The 19,886-nt window shown below is 64.6% G+C and overlaps 2 protein-coding genes across 2 annotated transcripts; one reads left to right on the top strand and one right to left on the bottom strand.

Moving 5' to 3' along the window:
* Window positions 1-2,320: 2,320 nt before the first annotated feature.
* On the bottom strand, window positions 2,321-6,694 carry CBX8 (chromobox 8). Its single transcript, XM_051797410.1, has 5 exons — window positions 6,418-6,694; window positions 6,026-6,069; window positions 5,776-5,841; window positions 5,611-5,677; window positions 2,321-5,449 (listed from the first exon to the last, which is right to left on the bottom strand). The coding sequence occupies exons 1-5, from the start codon at window positions 6,484-6,486 to the stop codon at window positions 4,625-4,627; spliced, it is 1,071 nt and encodes a 356-aa protein (XP_051653370.1). The 5' UTR covers window positions 6,487-6,694; the 3' UTR covers window positions 2,321-4,624.
* Window positions 6,695-8,034: 1,340 nt separating this feature from the next.
* LOC127475880 (collagen alpha-1(I) chain-like) lies at window positions 8,035-11,674 on the top strand. Its single transcript, XM_051798074.1, has 6 exons — window positions 8,035-8,434; window positions 8,496-9,896; window positions 10,026-10,250; window positions 10,525-10,739; window positions 11,002-11,361; window positions 11,567-11,674. The coding sequence occupies exons 1-6, from the start codon at window positions 8,035-8,037 to the stop codon at window positions 11,672-11,674; spliced, it is 2,709 nt and encodes a 902-aa protein (XP_051654034.1).
* Window positions 11,675-19,886: the final 8,212 nt, after the last annotated feature.

Here is a 19,886-nt window from a genome sequence, read left to right on the forward strand (position 1 = left end):
AGCAGCGTGGGACTCTGCTGTGATCACTTGCTATTGTGCCTTTTGCTGACCAGCTGGTTTGATTCCAAAGGTCTAAGGATGGTGAAAATGATAATCCAGGATTTTTTCTGACCTTCAACTCCCCACATGTTTCTTCCCTAAGCCCTTCCTGAGCCAGTGTTCCAGGTTCTCCCAGCAGTGCTGGGGTGTCTGAGCACACGGTTCCCATTGGAGTTTGCCTCCCAAAGGCACATCATGTGAGTGATTTATTGGAATCTTTTGTGGACAGGGGTTGGAAGCTGGTGCAGACCCTGGTTTGCACCAGGGTCCATTAGGATTCAAGGTGTACTTTTTTTTTCTCCCCCTTTTTTTTTGAGTTTGCTGCTATGGGTCGGTGTATTCAGCCAGGTATCAGACAGGCAATTGCAGGTTTGTCACTTGTCATTTTCTAAGGGGTTTCCGATGTGGGAAGTCCTGCAGTATTTGTATATTGAATGGATATTTTCTCCAGGCGTAATCTGGTTAAGCATCCTTGTTGTTTTCCATTGGACTGGAAGAGGTGGCTGATCCAGCCATCTTCCCGAGAAACTGAGTCTATTTTTATATATATATTTTGTACCAAAAAAATACCTGGAGTTCATGGAGAGATGGAAATAGTTTAGGGGTTTGGTTTGTGTTGAGTTTCTGCGCTGGTGTGTGCCTGAGTGTGAAGGGCTCCAGAGCCAGGAGAAGGGGTTTACTGGCAGAAATTGAGGAATGGGTGAAAACAAACAATTGTTCTTGTAACTTGTGCCAGTCACTGCTCTGATTTGTACGTTTTAATTAAAGAGAGAGCCAAATCGGTCCTGTATGACACTTATAATTGCTTTAAACTGCAGCTGTTTGTTTGCTTTTATTTTCCAAGAACAAAAGTCGGAGATGTTATTGCCCTGGGAAAGCATGAGGGCTGTGGGAGCAGGGCCGGGTGCTGGTCCTGCTCCCCCCCAGCCTCCCGGCCCCTCCTGGCCCCTCGCTTGCTTTCCCTGTGCTGTTTTCCAGTGTTCCTGGACGCTAACGCTAGTGTAGCCCCCAGCTCTAGGCTGCTTTTAATTTATTTGCAGGAAAACACTAGGAGATGGTTACGTCGGGTGGGGACTTTCGTGTAACTTTTCCACTGTTCTTTTTTAGCATATCAATAAATATTTTTTTAAACTTTTCAGCCTCGTGTGGTCACTGCTCTGGGAGCGCCCCCGCCCCCCTCCCCGGGCATTACCTGAGGCCACCCCGTCCCCGGGGCACCGTGTGCTCGGCCGGGGCTGCCGCGGGGCCCGGACGGGGATGTGCGAGGCGGGGGGGAACAGGAGCCGGGGAACCGGAGCGGGGGAACGCCCCTGACTTCCCTCCGGGGGTCCGGGCAGGACGCGGCCCCTCCTGGCCGCAGGTTCCCCTGGAGCTGGAGCTGCGCCTGCACCGGCGGGGAGCTCACGGTCAGGTGCTTCTGACCGTTCCACCGGGACCGGGACCCGCCGGGGTTCGCGGGACGCGCCGGGCCGGCCTGGCCCGCGGAGGGCGCTGCGCGGCCGCGGAAGGGCGCGGGCGGCGGCCCCGGGGCTCCGCCGTCGGGATTGCCGTCGGGCGGGAGCCGAGCCCCGGCAGCCGAACGCCCCCCGCCCCGTCCCAGCCCCCGCCCCCACGCCCACCCCGCGGGGCCCCGCGGTCCGTGTGAACGGGCCCCCCCGCCGGGCCGGGGGAGAAAGGCGCCATTGTGCGGCCCTTCCTCCCGCTCCTCCGCGGCGCTGGCAGCTCCCGCGGCGCGGGGTCCGCGCCCCACCCGCCCGAGCAGAAAAAGGAGGTTAATGAGGACACGGCTTAAAAAACCCACCAAACCCCCCGCCCCGCGCTCCCCCTCGCCTCCGCGGCCGGGGCGGGTTTGCACACAAAGGCCGAGCTCGCCGGGCAGGGGCCGCCGCACCCCGACCCGCACCCCCGCCCGCCCCGTCGGAAGGGCAGAGCGCCGCGGCACCGGGCAGCGCCGGGGCCCGGCCCGGTACCGGAGCGGCGGCCCCGGCGCTGTTCCTCGGACGGGAATCACTCACGGCTCCCGCAACCACCCCGTCCGGGCAGCGCAGGACCTCCGGGGGGACGCCCGGCCCGGTGTCACCTGCGGCCGGGGGCGCCCCCGACTCCCCCCGTCCCTTCGGGTCCCGGCCCCAGGCCCTTACAACCACGATTCCTTGTATGGAGGGGGGATACAGGGCCACCCGTCCCGTCGGCGCCCCAGCACACACCACACAGTGTTCCCGGGCACCCCCCGGCCACACAGACCCCCTCGCCCCGGGACCACAAAGGGAAGCCAGACACGTTTCTATTTACAAAGTATATATTTAAACTGACATAAAAAGCAGGTCTCAAATGGACATTCACGGCTGGCAGAAGACACGTAGTTAAGCTTCACTTCTGAGACTGAGATTTAGCCAAATCGTTTTTGTACAAGTCTTAGATTTAAATAATTCCCACGCGCACACCCGCACACACACACACGCAGGATACACGTCGCTATGTACAGACACACATATACACCCACAGGTACGGTTTGCTCCAGGTGTGTGGGACACACACGGACACGGGGCTGGAGCGAAGCCCCGACAGGGCAGGAGCGGCTCCAGGCTCTTTGCAAAGGGAAGGATCCTCCGGCTTTGGGGGCAGCGGGAGGACAGACAGCTCAACCCCCTCATCATCCTCCAACACCACCCGTGTCCCACGTCGGCGCTGGCACCGGGACCAGCACCTCGCTTCCTCGTACAAACCAAGTTAAAAATCTCAATTTTACAAAAATATGCCTCCAAAAAAAAAAATAAAATAAAAAGGAAAAGCAAACTGAATTCTCAGACACCATGGCTCCCTTTGCACAGCCAATCCAGCATCCTCCTACCAGGCAGCTCATGGGTCCCGAAAGGATGGGGAAGGGGACTGGACAAGGTGGAGCTGCCGATGGGCCCCACAGTGAAGGGGTGCCCCTTGCCCAGCCCCTTCCCCACTCTCAGGCTCCCTGGTGGTCACTCCCTGTGAGCCCCCTGAGTCAGGAGCCTTCAGGAGCCCAGGGACAAGGGGAACCTGGCCCAGTTCAGCCCTCAGGCACTGCCAGGTTTGTGCTTCCCATCTGACTGATGCCCAGAGCAAGGTGTGGGGACAGGGTCACCTGCTCCATCTCAGCCAAACCACAACCCGGGCAGGGTCCCACTCTCCCCTCTGTGCCACGCTGTGGCTGAGCTGGGGGAGCAAACCCCACCAGCAGGGAAACTGCTGCACCTCCTCCAGGGCCATGAGACCCTCCCTGCCCCAGCCGGGGAAGAATCCCAGTTCTGGGAGGAATCCCACAGGCAAATCCAGCAAAAAATCCGTCCAAGCCGGCGGGGCTGCTCCACACGGGAATATTTTGCCTCTTGGCTATTGTTTAACCAGCGTAAGGAAAGGGAAATATTTATTGTCTCTGACTGCATAAAGGTGGCTCTGGGATTTGTCAGGGATGTGGGTATTACAAAACACTTTATCGGGAGTCTTCCAACAGTCTGAAGTAAACTGTGATTGAGAATAAAAATAATAATAATCCACTTTCTATAGCAGAATAAAGTAACTAAATATGGGCAGTGAGATGCTCCCTCCCCAACCTCTCTGGCATTTCAGGAATGTAAACAGAGGGGGGTTTTGTTGGGGTTTTTTTGTTTTTAGTGGGTGGGGGAACAGAATCAAGCGACCAGACAAAATGAAAACAGATTCTCAGCTCAGTCCCATCTCCCACAGCTGCTACGACAACTCTATTAAAGTGCATTTCAGTATCACCCCTCAGGAACCTTACACACACAGACCTCCTCTCCTCTGCAAGAAAAGGGAATTCAAGTTAACACTCCAATACTTTTAGCCTTTTTATGGATTTCTGCTTTTCCCCGCCCCGACTTTGTAGCGACATTACTTTTTTTGTTAGACTGGAAACGCCCCATCCCCAACAACACTGTGAATTCAAGTGCTCACGTCAACTGTCAAGGGCAACAGTTCTGGACACAGCACACTTGATTGTACAAGCAACACCTTAAATCACAATCAAGAAATCCGGGCACTTCGCCCTCCGAGGGAGCAACACGTCCCCCTCCACCATCCATAGCATCATATGAAAAATAATAGTTAAAAAAACCCAGCACATACTTAGCTATGAACACCGTTATGTACACCGGCTCCTGCGGCAGATGCGTGAACTCGTTAGTTCTCAGTTTTATTGTCCTTTCTAGGAGCAACTGAGCAGTCACTGTTGTCTCCATTTAAATAAAACAACTCAGAGTTGAAATATATATATATAGATATATATATAAGCATTTTTTCTTAAATAACATATTTACATCTAATAGAAAATATAACTCTAGAGATAATCTTTCCAACGAAATGTAAGACGTGAAAAAAAAAAAAACCAAACAAAAACAAAAGAATGAGTTAATGAATTTAGGACAGTTTCTAAATTCTCTCCAGGACCAAAAACAAAAGAAAAAAAAAAGGAAAAAAAATTTTAAAGGAAAAAAAAGAATAAAAAAAAAAAAAAGAAGAGAGGCCCACCAAGCTCTAACCAAGCTTTTGTCTGGATCTGACTGAAGAAACCCCAGCACCACCTCCACCAAACTCATCGCTTCTCCTTAAAGAATCCTTGGTCCGTGCTGCTCTCCTTGATGGTGACGGTCAAAAAGTTAGAGGTCACATCAGTTACCACCACCTTCTCCAGGTTGTTGAGAGAGGGGCTCCAGGACTCCTCCTCGGGGTCCCCCAGGATCCTGGAGACGGGGATCCTGGCGATGAGGGAGGGCCGCCCCGCCGGGCCCCCCACGCCGTCGCGGTACAGGCTGCCCACGCTGCCCGGGCTCACCGCGCCGTGCAGGAGCTTGGGCCCGCCGGGGTCCAGCCCCCCCTGCCCCTTGGGGTCCAGAAAGTCCGCGCGGTGCTTGGCCAGGCGCGGGGGGAAGGTCTCGGCGCCCGCCTCGGCGCGGTTGGGGCCGGGCAGGGCGCCGGGCAGGTCGGGCTCCTGCCGCCGGGCCAGCTGGATCACGCTGTGTCCCGAGCCAAACTTGGCCGCCCCCGTCGCCGCCTCCTCCATCTTCCTGGCCTTCAGGTAGTCCCCCACCTTGTCCCCCGGGTCCCCCAGTTTCCTCTTGGAGGCATCCAGAGTTTCCGCCAGGTCCTTGTAAAGCTCCTTCCTGGGCTTCGGGCCTCTCTTTTTGGGGGTCTCCCCGGGTTTCTCCTCCACACGGATCACCCGGTCCCGGATGCTGTCTCCCTTGGGGGTGCTGGTGCTGGAACTGCCCTGGGGGGACAGGGTTATGTTTCTCAGTCCTTCCCTAGCCCGGGACGTGGAGCCCAGCTCCTGGGGGGACCTGCCGGGATATGGCACCCGGATCCCCCTGGAAGAGTCACTGCGGAATTCATAGGTTTTGGCTTTGGCTTTTGCCTGGGCCTGCAAAGAAGATAAATCACCCGGTGACTTTATTATCCTGCCATCCGGCTGCATAATTACAACTTACAAGAGGCCACCTTTGAGGGGAGCATCCTCCAAAGGGGCCAGAAAGAGCCCCTCGCTGTGGCACAGCCCTCACGTGTGGGCTCCGTTCTCCTTACCTTTAGCAGGAAGGTTTTGGGCTTGGGGCCTCGCTTTTTGGGCCCGTAAAGTTCCATTTCTCGCTCCCTAGAGGTGTTAAAAGAACCAAAGCTTCAATTCAGCATAGCTACAAGACAGCAACATATTTACAAGCACAACTGCTACAGCTCGTAAAGGCCTTGTACCTCTCCTCGAAGGCTGCGAGCAGCCGGGCATCCAGGATGTTTTCCTCGGGTTCCCAAGTGCTGTACCTGGGGGGGCATGGAGAGAGAGGAGAGCGTGAGCAGAGCCAGCAAAGGACAAAATAAATAAAATAAAAAAATAGGGGCATAAAAGGAGGGACCCAGTTCGCATTCTGGCACAAAGGGGGAGCGGGGGTGCAGCAGCATCCCCCCGGCCCCTGCTGCAGACCCCCCGGCGCCAAGGGCGACTTACTTCTGCGACCAGCCCTTCCATTTGACCAGATATTCCATGCGGCCCTGCGGATGGGAAGCGAGGAAAATAAATACGCGCGGAGCGAAAACCGCGATAAAACCGCCCCGCAACAAAGGTCCCCCCGCAACGCCCCACGCATGGAGCGGAACACGGGAGGGGGGGGCGCGGGGAGGGGGATGCAACAATGAAAAATAACGCGGGTTTAACACAACACGCACACCCCCCCGGGCGCGGATTTAACACAACCCCCCCCATGCGCGGGGCGCGGAGGGCGGGAGCGGCGGAGCGGAGCCCGCCCCGCGGCGGAGGGAGACAGAGCCGCCCGCAGCGGGCCGGGGCCGGGGCGCGGGGGGCCGGGGGCGCGGCGCGGGGGGGGCGCGGGGGGCACCTACTTTGCGGATGCGGCGCTTGAGCAGGGCCTCGGCCGCGAAGACGCGCTCCCCGACGGCCGAGAGCTCCATGTTTACGCGGCCGCTCGCAGCGCAGGGGCGGCCCCGGCGCAGCCCAGACCATAATACTCCGCCCGCTGACGTCACCGAGGCCCCCCCGCGCCGCCGCCGCCGGAGCCGGGTGGAATATTCCGCCCGCGCCGCATTGGCCCCGCCGCGCCCCGCCCGCCGACGTGCGGCGCGTCCCGATGGCCGCGGGGAGGGGCCGCCGCGGGGGACACGCCCCCGGGACACGCCCCCGGGACACGCCCCGCTCGGGGGGGCGGCCCCGGGGGGGCGGGAAGGGACGCGGAGCACAAAGGGGGACCGCGGCAGCGGGACGGGGTGGGGGGGATTCTCGCAGCCCCGGGGACGGGGCGGAATGTGGGCCCCGCAGCCCCGGGGACGGGCCGGGGGCTTCCGCGGCACCTGGACGGGGCGGACTGGGGGCTTCCGCGGCCGGGCGCGGCGGCCGGTGGTCAGACAGACGGAGCGGTGTCGGGGCGGGGGGCGCTCCGGCATACCGGGCCCCCGTGGGTCCCTCTCACCGGCTCTGCCTCTCGTCCTGCCGCACTGCATCCCGCCCGAGACCCATCGCCTGCTCCCCGAGGCGGCCACGGGAGAACGAGACACGCGTGTCAGGACGACGAGTCGCGGGAAATGGGTGCAGCCTCTGGGGGACCGGCGGTCTCACGGGGCCAGTTTTCGCCCGCAAGCGGGAAGGGTCAAAATCCGCCCCCTGCGCCGTTCGGGGGGAGGGCCCGGGGGGGCCGGGCAGCCCTTCAACCCATTCCCGCTGAGTGAAGCGGTTTTCGTGTCCGTGGACAGCGCCGCGGGTGGGTGCTGCCCCGAGGGTGGGACCCGCAGCACCACGGCGCGGTGCTGAGTGGGCTCCTACGGCCCCGTCCACTCGTGACAAGACCTCTCATGGATCTGCTCCTCCTTCCTGCCTTCCTTTCCCCTTCCCTAAGGAGTTCGTAGCCAAGGAGCAGCAGGTCTCGGCGGCTGCCGCGCTCACGCGTGGGAGACTCCGGTCTGCGCCTGCCTTCCGGTAAATGAGACCACGGCTACGGCGGGGAGCCCCGGGACACGGGGTCCGCCGGGACCGGCAGCGGGAACCTCGAGGAGAGTTGTTTCTCGAGGGCATCCTCCCTGCCGCCGCGTCACCCAGGCGGGCAGGGACCTCCAACGGCGGACACGAGTGGGGCTCTGGGACCCCGCGGGGAGCACTGACAACTGGACCCCCACAGTCCCACGCGAGACTCGGGAGGTAGTGGGTCGGTCTCGGTGGGCAGATCCCTCCTGCCACCGCCCCCGGCCGACGTGAACCTGCGCTCACTGGAGGAGGCAGGAGATTCCCATTCCACGGCTCTCGTGGACTCCCACACCACGCTTGCAACCCCGCGCCACGGGAGCCTCCCCGCTAAGCGTTTTTTGCGTGGTTTGGCCGGGCCGGGGGGGAGAGCAACCCCCGCGCCCTCCCGGACCACGGCGATCTGCGTCCCGAGAAGTTTTTCGTTAATGTCGAATTAATCTGTGTTAATTAAGGCTGGTCGCGGGGCGACTCATGAATCGGCATGGATGCGGCGGACCGGATCCCGCTCCCGAGAAGCTGCCGCTCAGAGGAGAGACCCGGCGGTACCGGGCGCAAGGCCCAGCGAGGGGACGGAAGCGGATCGTGACCCCCCCGGCCCGACCGGTGCCGGCGCCGCCGTCTCGTCCACTGCTCGGGGCTCCCGGGGCAGCGTCCGCGGCGGCGCAGCGGCGCCCATCCCCGTGGCCGTGGAGCTGCTGCAACCCGCGGAAGCTGGTGTTCGTCCAGCACCGTGGCTGTCGGTGTCCCGGCACGCGTGGGAACCGCAGACCCGGGCCGAGTCTCCCCGCACCGACGCCGCACGGGAGCCCCGATGGTCTGTAGATCTCCCGACTGAGCAGCCACCTCTGCCCCTTCGCCGAGCTACACGGAGCCCCACGGCCACGCGTGGGTGTGCAGAGCCGAGAGGCCGCGGTTCCGGCTGCCTCACGTGCGGGCGTCAGCGCAGGAATAGCTTCATCCTCCCGCTGTAACCCACGCGGGACCCGCGCGGAGCCGGAGCTGCACCCCCGGCTGCGGTGCGGGGGGGGCAGGGACAAGGCGAGACGTAAACGAGAACGGCACAGGGAAAGCAGCGCGGAGCGGCCGCCGCCGCGTGGGAACCGACCGGAGCCCCCGCGCGTGGGTGAGCCGGGTCCGGGGCTGCGGCCGCTCGTGGGGGTCTTGGTTCGGAAGAAGAAGCGGGACGGAGCTGTCCCGGAGCCGTGGCATGAGGCAGCGGCGGGCGGGACTGTTCCCGGCTCCGCCGGGCAATTCGTCTCGCTGCCGGAGGGAGTCCGGGGACCCTCTCGCCCGGGGCCGGCGGCGCTGCGGGGCCCCCCTGCCAGGCCGGGCCAACGGAAGCAGCAGCGGAGCCGGTGCACGGGCCGCCCTCCAGGCTCCCGAGGTCAGCGGCAGGGGCTGCCTGGGCGCCCCACGGGCTCTTGGTCGAGGGGGGCCACTCGTCCCCGCGTCTCCACCGCCCACGCAGACAGCGGCCCGGTCTCTGGGTCCCGGGCTCGGTGCCGACTCGGGGACAGCTTCGGCCCGGCGAGGACGTGTGCCGGCGCGGCAAACCCCGTTTCTGCCCGTTTGACCCCAAATCCACCTCTTGGCTGCCGGGTCTCCGCTCCCCCAACACGCACTCGTGAGATGAATTTCTCGGGGCTCAGTGGGCCGCCGCGGCACAGAGTTCCCGGCTCCCCCCTCGTTTCTCGCTGTGCGGGGTTTTCCACGGCCACGAGTTTTGCAACGAAACCGGGGGGCTGCAGCCCCTCCCGGCGTCGCGCGTGGGGCGGTGGAGCGAGCACGCGTGTCCGAGCGCAACTGAGCCTGGAGCGGCGAGGCGGACCTGGCTCCAACCCAACACCGGCACCATCGATTCCCGCACTGCAGCCGGGCATTCCCCCGCGCCTCCCGTGCACTGCAGTGCCCGTGCTTCAGAAGCTACTCCGTCCCACGTCCACTCGTGGAGGGACGGCAGGATCCGACCCAGATCCCGACCCGGTTCCCCGGGTGGCCGAGGATGCCGGTGCTCCTTGTATATCCGTTTATGCCACGGTCTCGCTTCACTGTGTCGACAACCCTTCTCCTGGGCGACCCCAGCACGGCCCCCACAGTGGGACCACCGGGGGGGACGGGGGCAGAGCAAATCGCCCGCTGGCAGAGCCCCAGGGCCCGCCCGTCCCCGAACCGACCCCGCAACCGGGTTGGCCCTCGGGACCCGGGAAAGGCATCCTACAGCCCGGGTACCGACGGGCAGTGTATAGCGCGCCCCGGAGCCCCATTCCACGCGAGCTCCCTGAATGCGTGGATACCCCCCACACACTCGGGGCGGCCAGCCTCGGGTCCCGGTCAGCTCCGCCGACCGGTTCGGCTCTGGGTGTTTCCCGGTTCAGTTCCGTCCCCCAGCCATGCGGGAAAACGATTCCCTCCACTGGTGGATGAATGGAGCCGAGAGGAGTTTCGGGCAAATTCACGGCCCCCGGGCCGGTACCAGGTTGTCTCGACGGGTGGGCGCGGACCGAGGACACCGCGGCATCGCCGGCCCCCCCCGGCCCACGGCCTTTTCCGGGACTGGGGACGCAGCCTGGCCCCCGGGATGTTGCCTTTTCGTTTCCGAGCATCTCGAGGATAATCGGGGAGGCAGAGACTGGCTCCGAGCTGCGGCACCAGCACCCCAAGGTGCCGCTGGGGATGCTGCCGGGAAGCGCGGAGGTACCCGGTGCGGGGAGGGGAGATCTCGGGGGTTCCCGTGCAGCGGTGTCCGCGCGGGGCTGCACCAGCCCCGGAATTTCCGTGTGAGTAAGTTTTCATGTCAAGGTGTTTGGCATCGAATTCGTGACCGGGCAGGACTTCCCCGGCGGCTCCGGAGGCGAAGTAGAGACGGGAGGCAGCGTGCCCCGATGGACCGACCCCCGGCACGGCTGCCGCCCCTTCCCCGGAGACCGGAGGGGGCTGGCGGGGCCGTAGAGGGACCTCCGTGTGGTCGGACTCAGGAGAGCGAGAGGATGCCGGCCCCGGGGACTCTGCCGAGCACCTGAGCAGAACAGCCTCTCTCCGCTCCGCCGGTCGTTATTCCCCGGTTACCGGGGCCTTGGCTAGCCGGCGAAGCGACCGCTCCGAGGAGGTGCAGCCCAGCGGCGCGGCTGGTCCCCAATCGGGCCCCGCCGCCGCCCCGGGACCGAGCCGAGCATCTTTCCCGGCGCAGGCGGTACTGAGGGACAGCGGCGGCCCCGCCGACCGGGGCAGCCAAGCCTCTCCGACACTCCCCGGGCCAGCCTGGAGAGCGGCTCGTCCCGACGGTACCGCACGGAAACGCTGACCTTCCCGGCGCGTTCCCGCCGGCCCGGTGAATTCCAGGTGCTTTCCATAGGTGGCACCGTCCTCCTGGAAATGGCGGCTGCGGCCGCCGCGCAACCGGCGGCGCTCCCGCTACCCCCGGGGGGCACTGCCGCCCCCTCCGCCCCGGGCAGCCCGCCCGCATCGAAGGTTCATCAGGGCAGGAACCCCCCCGCACCGAGGGTTCAGGAGCGCCCGCAGGAGCCCCGGGAGCTGTGACCCGCGGCAAAGCGGGGAAGGGTCCCCTCTGCGGTCCCGACGGGGGAGAGAAGCCGCCGTTCTCTCCCGAAGCACAGACCCACGAACGCTCGGGTAGTCTCCCGCATCGGTCTTCCTCGTGGCAGCGGTTCACGCGTGTCCTGCAGATCTCTGCGCCCGTGGGGCCGCCGTGCCCCGAGCCCCCTGCTCTGGCGAGGCTGACCGGCGGAGCCCCCACGCAGGGAGCGTCCACGGGCAGCCCCGACGGCAAAGCGCCCGCTCCCCGTTTTCCAGGCGTGCCGACACGCACCGGGAGCCCCTCGTCACCCCCGGCGCCGGGGTCGCCCCGCTGCAGCTTCGCGGGTCACCCCGAACGCCCCGGGCGAGAAAAGCGCCGCTCCCGGGACCGGGGGCGCCGTTTATCACCCGCTCCAGGCTGCGAGCGCTCTGCACAAAAGATCTTTTGTTCCTGGGGATTCTGAATTTGCTCATTATTTGTAGGAACATAAACACGAGCTGTTTGCGGAGGGGGAGAGGGAGGAACCGGCCCGAGTGCGGCGTGGGGCGAGGAAACGGGAACGTTCCGGGGTATTCCTGCACCCCGTCTAGCCGGCGCGGCTCCGTCCCACCGGCTGCTGCCCGCGCCGGGGCCGCGCTGCTCGGCCCTCAAGGATGGCAGAAGGACGGACCTGCTCCCTGCAGCGGCCACGGGAGCGTCACGAGTGGGCAGGGGCCGGAGTGGGACGGAGCGCGGCGCGCGGCCCGGCGACATCGATGGCGGTGGCCCCGCCGGGGAAATCTGACGTGGATGTGACAGATGAGACGGGGTGCGACCGCAGCCGCCCGGGGCTGCCGCTACCCCTATCCTACATCCTGCCCGGCTCAGTCTCGTCTCCGTCCCTACCCATCCCCTCCCGTCACCGCCCTTCCCGCGGCTCTGCTTTTAACAAAAGCAATTAGAGGTGAAGCGCTGCTAATTTGCATTCCACCTAACGACCGGCGGTGGGTTCCCCCGGCCGCGGGGGGGGTTCGGCGGCGGCAGGCCCGGGTCCTGTGGGGCGGGGGGGCGCGGCCCGGCCCCGCCCTCCCCGGGGCCCCGCCCCCGGCCCCGCCCCGCCCAAGGTAGGCGCTGTATTTAGGTTCATGCCCATATATGGCGATGCGCGCGGTGCCCCGCGGACGGCGCGCACCATATAAGGCAGCGGCGCGCGGGCCCGGGTGAGCTGGTGGGTGCTGATTGGCCCGTCGGTATCGCAGCAACGGCCCTCGCGGGCGGAACGGCCCCGCGCCCCCCCCACCGGGACCCCGCGGGGACAGCGGGACCCCCGTCACACCGAGGGACCCCCACGGCACCGCCCCGGCGCGCGGCCCCCGGCCCGCCCGGCCCCCGCTGTCGCCTCGCTGCCCCTTCCCGCCCCGGGGCTCCCGGCCCCCCATCTCGCCGCTGGTGTTCCGTGGGCACCGACGGCACGCGGGAGCCCGCGGCGCTCCAGAAGTGCGGCGGGACGGCCGGTCCTCTGTCTCCGCAACGCGGGTCACGCAGGAGGCCGACCGTGTCCGTCCCACTCGCGGCAGAGGGTCCGGCAGGACCGCGGGCCGGGAAAGCCGGCAGGACGGGGCGGCCCCGCTGCTCCGCCGAGCGGGACTTCGAGTGGGCAGGGGGAGCGGGGGGACGAGTGACCCCCGTCTGGGGCACAGAGACCGGGGGGCTTTGCGGAGGGAGGCAGCCGGGGGCGCTGCGCCGGGCGAGGTATTCCCGGGAGGCACCGGCGCCCTTCGCACCGTGCGCGGCGGAGAAGCGGCTTCCGCGCACGCGGGCGCCACCCGTGATGCACTCACGGCGCGGGAAAGCGCCTTCCCATGTCCAGTCGCCACGGTGCGGACCAGCCGAAGGGGAAAGATTTCCCGCTCTCCTGTGCGGAAAGGATCACCCCGGTCCAGCTCCCACACTCCCGTTTTCGGGACATCCCCTCACTCCGCGGACACCCGCGAAAATCACCGGCGGAGAGCGAACCTTCGGCAGCGCAGGCACCAGCCGCGCACCCACGCGTGTCCGCTCCTGCCTCGCGCCCGGGCACCCGGGGGTCCGCCGCCGTGACGGGCGGGGGGCGGCGACACGGTGCGGGGCCGTGGGGTCGAGTTTTCGTTGCGGCTTCGGCGCGGAGCCGGTGCGTGGCCGAGTCGCGGCCGCACGGCGCCGCGTCCCCCCGGCCCGATTATTTTTATATATTTTATTTTAATTTTATTTTAAACCGAAAGCAAAACCGGGCGCTGCGGGAGCGGCTGCGGGGCTGGGGCTCCTCCTGCGCGGCGGGTTGCGGGGGATGATCGGCCGCCCCTCCACCGCGCCCCCCCGGGTTCGGAGCCGCCGCCGCCCTCGGCGGGCACCGGGCGGGGGCTGCGGGCACGTGCCGGGCTGGCGCTACGGGGCCGGTGGCGATCGGGGCGGGCTGCCCCGCGCCCCCCCGCGCCGCAGGTGAGGCCACGCACCGATCTCCGCCGAGGTCCCGCCGCCCCGCGGAGCCTCCGGCCGCCCCCCGCGCCGCCTGCCCCGGGGCTCCCCGGGGGGGCCGGCGGGGAGGGCTGCGCCGCTTCCTCGCCGTCCCCCCCCCATGGCAGGATTCAGCGGGCTCCGCCGAGCAGCCATTTTCTGCAGCTGCTTCTCCACCGGAGCTCAGCCGGGCGGCGGGGCCGGGCGGCGGCACAGCCCGGGGGACCCCTGCCCCGCTGCCCTCCGCCGGGACGGGCGCCCCGAGCCCGGGCGGGCGGGGCCGGGGGTGGCCGGGCTGCGCCGCAGGGCTCTCCGTGACAATCCCACCCTTTCCCCGCCATTTTGTTACCGTGCTGGCGTTTTCCCAAAGCAGAGACAGAGCGGGAGCCTTGGGAACGGGCCCCTGTTGTGCCGGGGCGTTCGCGACCCGTGGCCCCGCTCCCTCCCACCCCCGCCGCGCCGCACCTGGCAGCGGGGCCGGTCCCGGGACGCGTGGCCACCGCCGGCACCTTCCCACCGGGGTTGCCCCGCTCCCCTTCGCGCCCCGCGCACGCAGCACCGAGGGTCATGACTGTCTGAGTCCACGCAGGACCCTGTCACGCGGGGCTGGCACCGATCTCCGGGACGCTCTCCCCAAGCAGAGGATCCCGAAGCGTGGTCACCAGACTCCCTTCCCGATGGACCGGGGACGCGGGGCTGGTCGCCTCCCTCCGCCCTCCCCATGGGCATCGCAAGTGCCCCGCGCGGCGGGGGGAACGTCCCGTCGGGGAGGGTCCGCCACGGGGCCGTGTCGTTCACCACAGCATCCTTCAGCCTTGCTCGGTCCCGGTGGCGGTCCCGGCTCCTCGCGGGACCAGCCCAAAGGCCCTCGCGAGAAACCCGTGGGGACGACGCCGGCCAGTGCTTGGCCCACGCGAGGCCGGGCGCGCCGTCGTGGCGGAGAGCACGACCAGACCGGCGGGAAGGGCGGCGAGGGGACGGAGGGAGGCGGCCGGGACGAGCCGCGGGACAGCACCGGCGGCGCGGGGATGGGCGGGCAGGATGGCGGATGCCCCGACGGGGCGGGCCGGTCCCTCCACCCGCGCGGGGTTTGATGAACGCCTGGTTGACACCAACCAGGGAACCCTGCCGGTGGGTGCGCGTCCCTCCCCCACGGCTGCATTCCCGTGTCGGGGGAGGGGGTCGGATGTGGCACGACGCGGGAGATGCCCCGTGCGAGCGGATGCGGAGCGCGGCGGGGCCGGTGCGTGCCCCGGGCTGAACCTCCGGAGCTGAGCGGCGGCGGAGGGCGCAGAAGGGAGTGGGGAAGGAGGGGGCTCACGCAGTGCTGCAATGCAGCGCCGCGCCGAGCCCGCCGGCCCGGCCGCGCTCTGCCGCCCGTCACTGCGGCAATGCGGGTGGAAGCCCCACCCGGGCTGGACCGAACCAAGCCGGGCATCCCCTGCCTGGCCGGGCCGCCCTCCACCCCAGCCGCACCGGGCTGTCGCTCTCCGCCGCTTCCTCGCCCCTGTTTCGTTTTCCTCCCGCCCCTGCCAGGACCGCGGGACGTTTCCTCCCGCGGCGGGAGGAACCGGGACCCGGGTACCAAGGACCGCCCGCTTGCCCTGTGTTTGCGGAGGGTGGGCCTTATCCTGCCTCCGGCGCTGGACACCCGCAGACCCTGCCAGCAGCCGCCCTGGCCCCTTCCAGCGCCCCGGCTTCTCGCTGCGACTCCCCCGGGCGCCGAGACATGCGAAGCCGCCGGTGCTGCACCGTCCCGGGGCGGATCCCCGGTCTCTGCCCTGCTCCGTTCCAATTTCTCCCGGGGGAATCTTCCCTATCTCACCTCCGGGCCCCCAGCCTCTCTATTTCTCCATCTCTTTCCCCCCGTCCCCCATGTCCCTTCCTCGCGGTCCCACTACAAACAGCGCTGCGGGTCCCACGTGGGACCCCGGGCGGGGGGGGGTCCCACCTCTGCTCCGCTTCCCCGCGGCTGCCATCTGACTCTTGGACACGCAGCACTGCGGCCGCGCGTGGGAGCACCCGGTAAGAGGGAGCCCCACGCCGCAGCCGCTTTCCCGCGCCCCGAGGTGCCGGTGTGCGGTGGGGTGCGGGCAGCGCCCTGGAGGGAAGGGATTCGTCTTATAAAAGCCACCCATAAAGACACAAACCCAGCAGGGCACGGTGGACCAAGGGGTACATAAAATATCCGGGTGCGAGGTTTAAGACTGGGGGGGGCCACTATAAGCCCCCACCGCCCGCCCTTGTCCAACAGGCTGTGGATCACTCCCCTCGCTATTTGCCTCCTGTCGCAGCAGCCGGGGGCTGGATCCAAGGATTCTCTCCCAGCCATGCCAGGCAAACTGGGTTCTGCCCTCCCACCTGGATGTTTTTTTTCTGACGCGGTGAAAATGGCACCGCATTCCAGCTCCAGCTCCTGCCGGTGCGGACTCAGCCGCTGGATCCTGCCGTGTCTGCGTTTGCTGAAGGAAATCTCAGCGGAGCCCCTGAATTTCTTCCCTGGGAGAGGTTTACAGGCTGATCAAAATATCCTTAACCTTCCCTTCGGGAGGCCGGGCACCCCCATGGCTCACTCTGGGGCTCCCCACGCCCCTATGCCATCCCTCCGCCTCTCCCCGACTCCTCTCCAATATTTCAGTGTCTCTTTTGAGCTACCGGAGGCTGTTCCACGCGAAAGCGGGCTCACCAGTGCCACACACCGAGCAGTACCACCGCCCGGCTCTGCCCTCGGTCCCCTGCACGCACGGGGAACCTTCCTCGGTGGCGGTGCCGTCCCTGTCCCTCTCCCCCCCCGCCATGCGACACAGCTCGCGGTGGCACCGAGAGAGCGGCTGCACACGACGCTCCTTGCCGCGGAGATTTGTTGTTTAACTCCTCAGGCAGGGTTGAATAGATGCGGGGACAGAGCGATCCCTGACCGCAAACCCCCCCCGTGCTCGCGGGGGGCTCTCAATCCCCCGGGCAGGTTCAGCCCGTGGCTCCTCCTGCCATGGTCCTTCTCCAGGAGCAAGAAAAGGGTCACACTTCGGGGGCTCTTTGGGAACCCACCCTGCCCCGGCGGGGGAAGGTCCCGGGACCCCCCAGGGATGGCTGAGCCCCGAAGCCCCGCACCGAGCGGCTGCCGGGCTGGTTCTCTGCAACAACCCCCGCTCATCGCAGCCCCTCCTGTGACTGAGCATCTCGCAGGACACCGTCCCAGGTGCCCCCCAGCAGGTTCCCCGCCTCGTGGAACTCCAGCTCACGGCGGGCTGTGCTAAGCCCCCGGCTGGCCGCTCCCAGCCCACGGCCACGGGGGTGCTACTTTCACGGCCCCTGTGCCACCCCCAAGCTGGGCTTTCTCATCTCCCAGCACTTGGGACGTGGCACCAGGCAGCAGTTCTCAGTCACACGAGGGTTGCGGGGGGGGCGGGGCGGCGCTGGGCAAAGGCAGAACTGCCTTGCCAGAGAAAGAAAGCAGAGTTAAATCTGTCAGCCCGAAAGCAGAGAGACAATGCCACGGTCGAGACTTATTTGTCACATACTCAGGCGAGAGATGGAAGGAATTCCTGTGATAATGCTCGTCCCTGCTCAGCCGCTGCTGCTGAACCACAAATTGCTGCTTGCAGCACAAAATATGGAAATGGGATACATTAGATTAGACGCCTTTCTTGTTGGGGCTCTGCTCTAGGAGTTATTTCTGAGTCCAGAGAGTTAAAGAATCTTCAAGCAGCGAAGCATCAGACCCTGGGAAAGTGGGTCTGCTTCAGGTGGTGGAGCTACAAAAAGGAAACACATCAGGAAAGCGGCTACCGTTGAGCCAGTGAAGGATTTTTCAAAGCAGAGAGAGACATCCAGGGAGGGCTCTTCCCACCTCGGGTTAAAAATGGCTCAGGGTCAGGTTGAGCCCTTAAACTCGAGATAAGGCATCATTCCACCAGTCGCCGGGGAGAGGGGAGGCACCGCTGGTGTCCGACCACCGCAGCTTCTTCTCTGCACAACCCACCATGAATTCCCCTGGTTTATCTGTTGTGGTGACTTCATTTGACAGAAGGACACAGGCAGAGGAAGGACAGTGTCACGGCTGGACCCAGCGCACATTCCTGATGTTAAAATGACAGCCTGGCTCGCACCGCACGGCAAATGGATGGGTACAGCGAGGACAACGCTTCAGCCTTCATTTTTCAGCCATGTGGAATTACTAACATATGTGAAAATTAACGTTTCCAAGCATATGTGAATATTACCATTTATTTTGTGCTTCGGTGGCTCCTTGATACGGAACAAACCTCCCCGAAGCTTGTATTTGGTATTAAAAAGAACCTGACGCTCCATTTTAATTTTTTTTTCTTTCAGACAAAATATAAAATATTTCTTTTCCCATGTCCCCGGGACTGTGAGCTCCGAGCAGCTTCCCGAGCTTGAGCAGCCCGTTCCTTCCGAGGCAACGGCGATGGGAAGGGGCATCCATCCCCGGGGCGCGGGAGATGGGGCGGCACCAGGACAGGAACCCAGAAATTCAGAGGGGGGAACGCCCCCAACCCCTATCGTCTGAAACGCGATGCCCAGGCTCTCACAAAGGGCATTTTTAGGGGGTCCTGGCCGCTCTCCCCAGTGCCGGGGCCAAGCGCTGCCCACCCCCCTGCCATCCCCGCGCTCCCCGCTGCGGTTTGACGCCCCTTCCCCAGCGTGCCGCCCGTGGGATGAGCCCTTCCCGCACGGCACAGCCCACGCCCGCAGCCCGGCGTGGCCATTTTAGCCCGCACTCGCTCCCGCCGCTGCCGCAGCCCCGCTCGCCGCCCCCGCCGCCTCCTCGCTCTCTCCAGCGGTCCCGCCTCGGGGCTGGCGTGGCGATGCCCACGCGGCGTGGCACGGTTCCGCGGAGCATCCCCTGGAGCGGTCCGGTCCCACCGGCCGCCCCCGGGCTGAGCTCGCCGACCCCCCCCGCCACCGGCGGCACCGGGGGGCGGGAAACGCCGAGTCCGAGTTCGCCGTTCCCAGCTCTGGGAGCGGCTCCTGGGCTGCAATTTTCCACCCTTAGCTTCAGCCGAAGGATAGCGTGTGACATTTGAGTCATCCTGGATTTCCTATTCTTGTGCTTCATAAACGAAGTGACAACGTCCCCGTGCTGGGCATGAGGGGAAGGGGCAAACCCGGGGTCCCCGGGTGGACCCTTCCCTGGGGCAGGCTGTTCTATCTGTGCCTCATTTCAGAGCCGTTACCAAACACCATCATTCCTTGTCCTGTACATCCCAGGCTCATCCCTACTGTGGACAAAGACAGAGCATCCAGAGGCATCCCAGGTGATGTGGCTTCACAGTGGCCCAACCGGAATTTTTTGCTCAGCACAGTTTTTATATCCAACATTAAATACACATTTGTTGAAGCTTCCACCAGTTCAGACCCTCTGTTCAGGCTGCTGTTAATGCATTTTCTAATAATATCCAAGGCTTTTACATTTATTTTCTCTATCTGCAGGGCTTTGCCCTGGCTGCTACGGCACAACAGCAACACCTCTGAATGGTTTAGGTTATCCCCTTTTTCACCTCCAACGAAGCACTTTTATGCCAAAATAGCAATGTATAAAAACCCTGGACAATGGCAGTGTGGCCATGCTTCACTTCCCAGGAGCTTCCTGGGACAGAGCCTGTAGCACTGGTGGAGCTCAACCGTCCCCTGTAAAAAGGTGCTGGTGTTTGACAGGGCTCCTGGAGGGTTTGGGGGATCCTGGAGGGTTTGGCAGTTGGTGTTTAAGTTTCCTTCTCTCCCCACCCCGGAACCCCAGGGCCTGCTGCCAAGCAGAGTCACCCAGGGACAGCACACAGCCTGGCTCCTGGAATCCAGGGTGCTTCCTGCCAGGCTGCACTGTGTTGCAGTGTGTTTTATATGCCTGCTCCTTCGATAAAAATAAATCTTCATGTTTGCAGTTTGCTTTAAACTACATTAAGGTGTCAGCTGAACTGACGGCTCCTGTGAGAAACGACCTCAGGAGGTGCCGGCAAATGGCTCCTGGGTGACGGGAGGCACTGGCGGGTCCCAGCCTGGGGGAAGAGACCCCAGCCACCCTCAGGCCTGCCGGGGCCTGCCCCAAACTTTCATCATTGCAGAGACACTCGTTTCTCTCCCATTTTCACCCAAAGGTCTGTCATGCAGTAACACCCCTTCAGTGTCCACGAGATTCCACATGCCTGCACAGAGCCAGGGATGGCTCCTATGAGTAGCTGCACCACCACGTCCCTCTTCCTTTTCCAGTCTCCTTTCCAACTCACCACCAACCCTCTTTTCCTTCCCCAGCAGGCTGCACACATCCAGTTGCAGCCACCTCAGCTCCTCTCCCATGTCACCCACCCCGTC

This window comes from Manacus candei, unplaced genomic scaffold, assembly GCF_025592945.1.
Source record: "Manacus candei isolate 608988 ecotype Guabito, Panama unplaced genomic scaffold, ASM2559294v1 h1tg000047l, whole genome shotgun sequence".
NCBI lineage: Eukaryota > Metazoa > Chordata > Aves > Passeriformes > Pipridae > Manacus > Manacus candei.

What these genes read in the sequence shown, in the direction of transcription:
- CBX8 (XM_051797410.1), bottom strand. Translation starts at nt 6,486, where the DNA reads ATGGAGCTCTCGGCCGTCGGGGAGCGCGTCTTCGCGGCCGAGGCCCTG. An exon ending in TCAAGCGCCGCATCCGCAAA is followed by an intron (nt 6,070 to 6,417) that starts GTAGGTGCCCCC and finishes TCCCATCCGCAG; the next exon opens with GGCCGCATGGAATATCTGGT. An exon ending in CCAAAACCTTCCTGCTAAAG is followed by an intron (nt 5,450 to 5,610) that starts GTAAGGAGAACG and finishes TCTTCTTTGCAG; the next exon opens with GCCCAGGCAAAAGCCAAAGC.
- LOC127475880 (XM_051798074.1), top strand. Translation starts at nt 8,035, where the DNA reads ATGCGGCGGACCGGATCCCGCTCCCGAGAAGCTGCCGCTCAGAGGAGA. An exon ending in ACGGAGCCCCACGGCCACGC is followed by an intron (nt 8,435 to 8,495) that starts GTGGGTGTGCAG and finishes GCGTCAGCGCAG; the next exon opens with GAATAGCTTCATCCTCCCGC. An exon ending in CATCTTTCCCGGCGCAGGCG is followed by an intron (nt 10,740 to 11,001) that starts GTACTGAGGGAC and finishes CGCCCCGGGCAG; the next exon opens with CCCGCCCGCATCGAAGGTTC.